Source organism: Theropithecus gelada, chromosome 12 (genome assembly GCF_003255815.1).
Source record: "Theropithecus gelada isolate Dixy chromosome 12, Tgel_1.0, whole genome shotgun sequence".
Classification (NCBI taxonomy): domain Eukaryota; kingdom Metazoa; phylum Chordata; class Mammalia; order Primates; family Cercopithecidae; genus Theropithecus; species Theropithecus gelada.
The window spans coordinates 101285213-101293935 of NC_037680.1; the positions used below are offsets into that span (position 1 = coordinate 101285213).

Here is an 8723-nt window from a genome sequence, read left to right on the forward strand (position 1 = left end):
TAATCCCAGCACTTTGGGAAAGAGAGGTGGGCGGATCACCTGAGATCAGGAGTTCAAGACCAGCCTGGCCAACATGGCGAAACCTCATCACTACTTAAAATATAAAAATTAGCCAGATGTGGTGGCACAAACCTGTAGTCCCAGCTACTCGGGAGGCTGAGACACAAGAATCGGTTGAACCCAGGAGGTGGAGGCTGCAGTGAGCCAAGATCATGCCACTGCACTCTAGCCTGGACGACAGAGCAAGACTCTGTCTCAAAAAAGAAAAAACAAATGCACTCAAAACACTAAAAAGAATCTGACATTATTGATGGAAATTTATCTGGAGTAGCATCTATAAAATATCCAGTAAGTTCAATTACCACTCTATTTTGCAATGAAAACAAAACAATCTCAAAACATAATTCTACACTTTTCTACGAGTTAATTTTGTAAAACAACCTGAGAAGAGTGCTTGAGACTTTTTATTTTTATTTTTTTTAAGACAGAGTCTTGCTCTGTGGCCCACGCTGGGGAATGAAATAAATGGGGGGGTGGATTTTGATCAAAGGGTACAAGTTGTAAGATGAATAAATTGTGGACATCAAATGTGCAGCACGGTAAGAATAGTTAATAACACTGTATTATATACTTTAAATTTGCTAAGGAAGTAGATCTTAATTGTTCTCATCACGCAGACAAAAAAACCAGAACTATTGGCCAGGCGCAGTAGCTCACACCTGTAATCCCAGTACTTTGAGAGGCCAAGGCGGGAGGATCAGGAGGTCAGGAGTTCAAGACCAGCCTGATCAAAATGGTGAAACTCTGTCTCTACTAAAAATACAAAAACTAGCCAGGCGTGGTGGTGCATGCTTGTAATCCCAGCTACTCGGGAGGCTGAGGCAGAAGAATCGCTCGAACCCAGGAGGCAGAGGTTGCAGTGAGCCGAAATCGTGCCACTGCACTTCAGCCTGGCCTACAGAGCGAGTCTCCACCTCAAAAAAAAAATAAAAATAAAAAGAGGTGATTTTGTGTTAAGCTTGATGGTAGTAAGCATGTCAGAATGTATACGTTATCAACACATCATGTTGTCCACCTTAAACACAATTTTTCTTTTTTTTTTTTTTTATGAGACAGAGTCTTACTCTGTTGTCCAGGCTGGAGTACAATGGCATGATCTTGGCTCACTGCAAGCTCTGCCTCCCAGGTTCAAATGATTCTCGTGCCTTTGCTCCCGAGTAGCTGGAATTATAGGTGTGTGATCACCACACCTGGTAAATTTTTGTATTTTTAGTAGAGACAGGGGTTTGCATGTTGGCAAGGCTGGTCTCCAACTCTTAACCTCAGGTGATCTACCCGGTTTGCCTCTCCCAAAGTGCTAGGATTACAGGTGTGAAGGTGTGAACCACCTTCTCCAGCCGAGTGCTTAGGACTTTTGGTGAAACTATAGTTTCCCTTAAATTATAGTAACTATATATCCAAACAACAGATGTAAAATACAGTTATTTTAAAATACGTACATATGTGGATCCATAAACAATTAAGGATGTACATATGTATAACCATAAACAATTTTTTTTTGAGACAGTTTTGCTTTTGTTGCCCAGGCTGGAGCGCAATGGCGCGATCTCAGCTCACTGCAACCTCGGCCTCACAGGTTCAAGCGATTTTCCAGCCTCAGCCTCCCAAGTAGCTGGGATTACTAGGCATCCACCACCACACCCCATGATTTTTTTGTATTTTAAGTAGAGATGGGATTTCATCATGTCAGCCAGGCTGGTCTCAAGCTCCTGACCTCAGGTGATCCACCTGTCTCCGCCTCCCAAAGTGCTGGGATCACAGGCGTGAGCCACTGCACCCAGCCATATTTTTTCCTTATGGCATACTATGCATTAACTACTTTTGACCAGCAACTCATGCAGTCTGTAGTTATGCACAAGACTGCTAATCTGGAAGACAGGAATTCTGAAGGTCCATAAGCACACGGTTAACAAGATAAAACTATGAAATACCCTACCACTGAGATATATATATATTTGTAACAAAGGATCATAAACTATAATAGTTCTTTTCAATGGGAACTACTTATGAATGTTATTAATACTTATTAAACAGTAATGAAAAATTCTTTTAGAAATCAGCAGCTATTAACTACTGAATATCAAAACTAGTCACTTACTTCTGTAAGGTTTTCAGAAAAACCTGCAAAAGTCATAGACAGAATGGGTCCAAATTAGCTCATAATCATAACGAAGCTAAAAAAAAATTAAGTTCCAGTATTATGTGGTAACGTATCACACAACGTTATTATACTAGTCAGCTAAAGGAATAATGAAATTCTCTCCCACCTCTTCTTCCCAACAATATTAGCTCCAGAAGGCAGGGATCTCGGTCTTTCTAGCTATCCTGACAGACGCCCAGAACAGTGCCTGGCACATAATATTCAATATTTACTGAACAAATTAAATGATGGCAAAACAGGCAAGAGCAGGGAAACCTGAAGTGGTCAGAGTTTGATTACACATAGATGAACATACAGCTGGTCAATCAGAACGCCATTCACTTGAGTGAGTTGATGTCAAATTTGAGTTCCTCCACATTTTAGCAAAAAATCTTATTCAGAACGTAAGACTTCAAGAATTGAGTAGCGTAAGGCCGCAAACACTCCTAGAAAATCTGTTGTATAGGCCGGGCGCGGTGGCTCACGCCTGTAATCCCAGCACTTTGGGAGGCCGAGGTGGGTGGATCACCTGAGGTCGGGAGTTCGAGACCAGCCTGACCAATAGGGAGAAACCTCGTCTCTACTAAAAATACGAAATTAGCCAGGTGTAGTGGCGCATGCCTGTAATCCCAGCTACTCAGAGGCTGAGGCAGGAGAACCGCTTTAACCCAGGAGGCGGAGGTTGCTGGGAGCTGAGATCGCGCCATTGCACTCCAGCCTGGGCAACAAGAGCGAAACTGTCTCCAAAAAAAAAAAAAAAAAAAAGAAAAGAAAAGAAAAAGAAAATCTGTCGTATAAAACTATTAACTTCATAAAATTCTAAGTAATTCTAAACTCTAAAGTGATCAGAATTTAGCAGGAAAATTAATATTAATCACAAATTCATAACCCAGCTCTGTGCCCAATCATAAGGGAAAACAGACTAGTAAGCTTCGTTAGTACTCGCTTGTCAACATTTCTCATGTTTACTTAGAAAAAAGTTCGAAACATTCCAAAACTCTTTAATTATTATCAAAACACTTAATTCTCCTAAATACACCGTACCTATTTACACAAAGCAGAGGTTTTCGCACACTGATTTTAGTATTTATGTTCTTGCAATTTCAGAATTCTGCATGAGCTGTATCCTTTTAAATTTTAGGAATTCAGAGAGGTCCTCATGTTCTCTGAGACTAAATTACTTGACTCAACTGGGGCAATCATATTAATATAAGTCTTTTCTCAGGCAACTGCACTTCAGGAAAAGCACTCTTTAAAAAGTGACAACAAACCTCCCTCTTTCGCCTGCACATCATACGAACTATTTATGAATCTAAGAAGGGAAGACCAAGATCTTTCTCTAATTTTGTTTTTTAAAATCTTCTGTCCGATTGCTAGTTCGTCTGTCTTGACGTACGCCTTTTATTGTAGCGACATAGGCAAGTATGTCCAGTTTGTTAACAACAATACATTTTAATTGCTTGCCATAGGGTGGACGAACCAGATATGACACCCAAAGTTATACCCTATATGCTAAACACCACAAGGCTACGACACAACGTAATGCCAAAAAAGAAAAGGTTTCTGAACAGAACACGTTTGCTGTCACTGAAAGTGATGAAAGAAAGCAACTCTGCAAGGCGACTACACTCATTCTTCGGGCTCCCAAGGCTGAGAAATGGAGAACCAATTGTCCGGTTTGCTCTCTGTTGCTTCCTCCCACCCGGCCTTCCTCCGAGTGGCGAGGCAATCCTGCACAACAGTTTGTAAAGTGCTTAGGAGGCTTGTAAGATGAAAGACGCTATAAATACACCCAATGTTACTAGTTTATGACCACTGAGCATTCCGTGGAACCACTGTCACTGCTTCGGGGGCAGGTTGATGGCACAGCCCTGCCTGGGGAGGGGGGCAGAGTGAGAGGGCAGCCCCTTCATCACCTTACAAGCTAGACTGGGTAATTTTTGAAAGTGTAACGAAACCCCACGTGAAAAGTTCCACACACGCCCCACACAGGGAAGACTTCGCCGCTGCTAACAGCGCCGGAGCCTGGGCCTACAACCCCGGCAACGTGGGGAGGCGTGGGGCGGCCGAGGGGCCCCGGCCGCAGCCGACGCCCGTGGAGCGGCTGAAGAAGCAACTCCCGGACGGGGGCGCGGCGCCAGGCCCGGACTCCCGGCACGGGGAACGGCCCGGGAGGGCGGCCGCGCCGGGGCCCCGCGCCGCCCGGTTGCCGGGAAGGCTCGCGCCCCGCGGCCGGCGAGCGTGGGGGAGGGGAGGCCCGGCCTGCGGCCTGTTGGGGGACTTCAGCCCGGGCCTCGCGTGCGGCTCTCGGCCCGGCCCCCGGCCCCCGGCCCCGGGGTCCCGGACGCCGAGGAGAGACTCACCGGAAAGGCCCGGATCCGCATCTTGGTGTCCTTCCGGCTGCCCGTGCCTTTGCTCAGATTCGACATGGTGCTCGTCCCCTCCCCGGCGGCGGCTTCAGGTCGCGCTCCGCGACGCCGGTGTCACATTTAAGGCGGGCAGGCAGGCGAGGGGCGACGCTGGGGGCGGCGCGGCCCCCGGGCAGGGCTGGGGAGCTGGCCGGCCCCTGGGCAGCCGCGGCGGCGGCGGGGGCGGCGGCGGCGGCTCGGGCTCCGGCTGCTCCGACGCGGCTGGGGGGCTGCGCTGGCGCGGTGGCTCCGCAGGGTCCCCCTCACGCCCGGCTCTGCTCCCTTTATCGCGCTCCTCCGCGATGGCGGCGGCGGCGGCGACGGACAAACATCTCACTGCGCAGGCCGAACGTCGTCCTCCTCCTCCTCCTTCTCCTCCTCCGCCTGAGCGAGACGAGATCCGGCCCAGAGGGTGGAGGGGGGAGGAGGGAGGGAGGAGAGCCGGAGAGTGAGAGATGCCGGGGGAGGGAGGTGGGAGGACGGGAGGGGGAGCCCGGCGGCCGCGGCGGGGAAGCTCAGATCTCGCGAGAAGAGAGCGAGCGCGCTGCCCCTGGTGGGGCGGGGCGAAGCCCGGGAGCGGGAGGGCGCCACCGGAGGGGAGGAGGGGAACAGGGAATTGAGGGAAGTGGGAGGGACCGGCGGGGCGGGGAAGCGGAAAGGGGGCGTGGCTGAGGGCGGGAGGATTAAGCTGCCTTTTTGAAAGAGGAGCGCCAGGTCCCGGATTCTGGGCGGAGGTGGTTGCTGATTGGTGGAACTCGAGGCGGCGGTTGGGCGGGTCCTGGTCACGTGGGGAGAGTGGGCGGGGGAAGTTCGGAGAGCGGGAGCTGGATTGTAGTGGGCTGGGCCCCACTGAGCTGGGATGGCAGGAGGATAGTCTTGGGGAGGAGCGTAGGGTGCTGGATGGATAACTACGTCCCGAACTGGTTCCTATGTTTTTCTAGGGCATGTGGGCTAGGGATGGGTACTTGAGCAGAAGCCAGCAACTTGAATGAAGAGTCTGTGCAGGAGTTACCTGCAGTGTCGGAAATGACTGTCCTGTATGCTCAACAAGGTATTCGGACTGAGGGTGTACACCACAGCTCTCAGGACTGGAGGGTGGAAATTTAATCTACAGAGTTACCTTAAACTGCATAAACCTCAGGACCTCTTGATTCACTGTTATTTTCTGGTGGACCCAGGGCTTATTCATGTTAAAACCTGTTTTTCATTACTATCAGAATAAACTGACAGCTCCATTAATGAAATGCAGCATTTGGTAAATGATGTTAAGTGGAATGATAGATACCTAACTTTAACCTACCAGATAAATCATTTCTAGCATTACCAAGAGTATTGTAGATTTTTAAAGCCAAAATTACCGTCTGATTCAGTTGCTGTATATTTGAAAAGGTTGTGGCTTTTGGTTTTTGGGGAGAGGCGTTTGGTCGCTTTATAGTCAAAATGTCTAATTTGACTCATCGGTTTTGCTGTCCATTTATTATGAATTGTACTTCCTCATTTACCTACTTGCCCAATTGCTGTTATGTTTGGGTTTCTGACTCTGCAAGGGAATATGTGAGTTTCTACTAAAGTTTGTGTTCTTCCTATTTTAAAGAAGCATCTGTTTGGGGGATGGATAGCTACATTTAGAAGCTGGTATTTTAATACTTTTACATAACAAACAATATAAAGTGAAATACACTTATTTGTTGACTATAAGGTTGAATTTGCCCTAAATTAACTTAATCCTGATGTCTAGGCTTTTGAGTGTTGCGCTTAAAGCCCCTTCTTGGTTGAAACACCCCATTGCAAATACCGTATTTTCTTGGTTTTTTTCTTGTGGGAGTTTTTTGGAATTGGCTAATTAAAACAGGAGCTTAAGCAACAATGTTGCTTAAGACAATATCTGCAAATACTGAAGCTAAAAATAGGTTATCAAGAATTGAGTTGATTAAGATTGGGAGAGGCTCTGACTTCAGTGTAAGATAATGTCAGTCTTGAAGAGGAGTTTATAATCTCTACGCTAATTGAACCTCCATTTCCATAACATTATAATATAATAACAAACAATGTTTTTCTCTTGGTTGTACTCTCATATGACCCAGTTTCTTTGTAATGTAAGAATATATGTTCAGAGTAGGGATCTCTGAGGAATCAAAAAAAGAAACCAAAAAAATACATTTTAAAAAAGAATATATGTTCTTGGAGCCATTGTTTGAATCTCAATTCTGCCACTTTGCTAGCTGTGTTGTGCATCCTTCGGGGCATGGAGTTGACAATCCCTAGAATTCCTCATCTGTGAAACGGAGACAATAACAATACTTCCTCCTTGGGCTACTGTGAAATTTAAATGGATGAATACGTTTTGAAAAGCCCTGAGAGCTAGGCATGGAGCAGCAACTTACCACCTGTTGGCTGTCATTAACATGGGCATTAAAGCCAAGGTTATACTACTTCCTTTATTCAATAGATAAGTTTCCAAAAAACAACAACAACAAAAGCACTTGTATGCTTTTATAAAATGAGTCATATTTTGAAACTAAGCCAGTCGCCGACATTTGGATCTCTCAGACTAATAAAATATTTTCTGATAAGCAAGGGAGTCAATATAGGTTTGGCAACTTTATATTGGCAAGAGTATTAAAAAGGAACAACTAGCATAGATTATGCCCATCATTTATTAAAAAGTATTTTAACCTCAGAAATGGGGGAAGATTCATTTTTGAATAAAGGACGGTTCCTTGAATTGAACAGCCTCATGATGAACAATATGTCACACTAATTTTTCTTATTTCACTGTGAACCTAAGGAGACCTCATGGGCCAGCATTTAGAAACCCACTACATTAAGGTATATTTCAACTTAATTGTAAAGCATATAGTAAGTATAGTAACTCTAATGTATTTATTTTGTGAACCCAGATTTTCATATATTGGTGTTGCTTAACCAAAATTTAGCTGCATCTAAAAGAATCACTGTGAATTATGGCTTCCCTTAGGCTTTTAACCACCAAGGATCAGAAAAATGCTTCAAAATGAATTTGTCATTAAGAAATCTGCTCATTTATTTGTTCAGTTATTCATTTATTCAATAATTATTATTGAATGGCTACTGTATGTCAGGAACTAGGGTGAATGAGACAGATGGGACCTGTCATCACATCCTTTTTCACATCTCACAGTTTGTAAACCACAGACCCACGTTGGATTTGGCCCCAACTTTGTATATACTTCAGTCCAGAAATCAGATATTTTCTTTCCTATGGAAGCAACATCCTCAAAATGTCTATGAAATACTTTCTGAAGCAGCAGTAGACCATTTTTCTGTGCCCAGTCATATTCCCTGACTTGCATATAGCAAATAAACTTTCAGGATGTTGCTTTTCTGCAAACTGCCACCTGATCTAGCAGAGAAAGCAGCACTGGAATAGGAACTCACTAGATCTTGCATGCCTGGCGATTGATATTCCTACTCATGCTGACAGTGTCCTGACACAGGAAAACAGTGGCCTCATTTCGATTTATTCTTTCCATTTATGCATATGGAGCACGTGCATTCAGAGAGATCAGGCATTTGGGTGGGCCAGCCCCTTTTCTACATCCCAGTCTGTAAAAGAGCAATATAAGGTGTGAGGAGCTGGCAAAAGGAAGTAATAGCCTCTTCTCGACCATCAGTTTCTAGGTATTCAGGATACCAAGTCACTTTAATCAGGGTTTCAGATCTGCTGATTTTATTGTACAGATATTGGTTATTAAAATAGCTCGAAGCCTACCATTTCCATTTGAAAGACCCGTTCAATGGTTTTGAGTAGACCAAGACTACGTTAAGAGAAAGAAAATGTTTTTCAAGTTGGAAGGCAAAGATGTATAGATATTATCAGCTCCTGGAATGGAAGGGCTAGATCTTCTACTTTCTTGTCTCTACTAGGCAACTAATAAGTATTATAGGCCATTAGATGTGGAGTTGTATATATTTAGGGTAGTAGCATGTACATGTGCATTATAAGATGACATATTGTCAGTGAATACCCCATTGAGAACATAACCACAAATGCTTAAATATGTGAAAATTGTAGGCCTTCTCCATGCAACTTTTCTGCTGTGTCCTTAAAATTTTTCTTATATCATTGAGACAAG

General features: G+C 44.8%; 1 protein-coding gene across 2 annotated transcripts in view; it reads right to left on the reverse strand.

Moving 5' to 3' along the window:
• Nucleotides 1-5153, reverse strand: part of CUL3 (cullin 3) — a 114785-nt gene extending 109632 nt beyond the window's left edge. The window contains exon 1 of one of the 2 annotated variants that reach the window (XM_025404352.1): nucleotides 4564-5153. In XM_025404352.1, coding sequence (XP_025260137.1) covers nucleotides 4564-4629 — 66 coding nt within the window. In that variant the 5' untranslated portion in view covers nucleotides 4630-5153. The remainder of the gene's footprint in view (nucleotides 1-4563) is intronic. The other variant, XM_025404356.1, reaches the window with a different exon arrangement.
• Between the last annotated feature and the right edge of the window lie 3570 nt (nucleotides 5154-8723).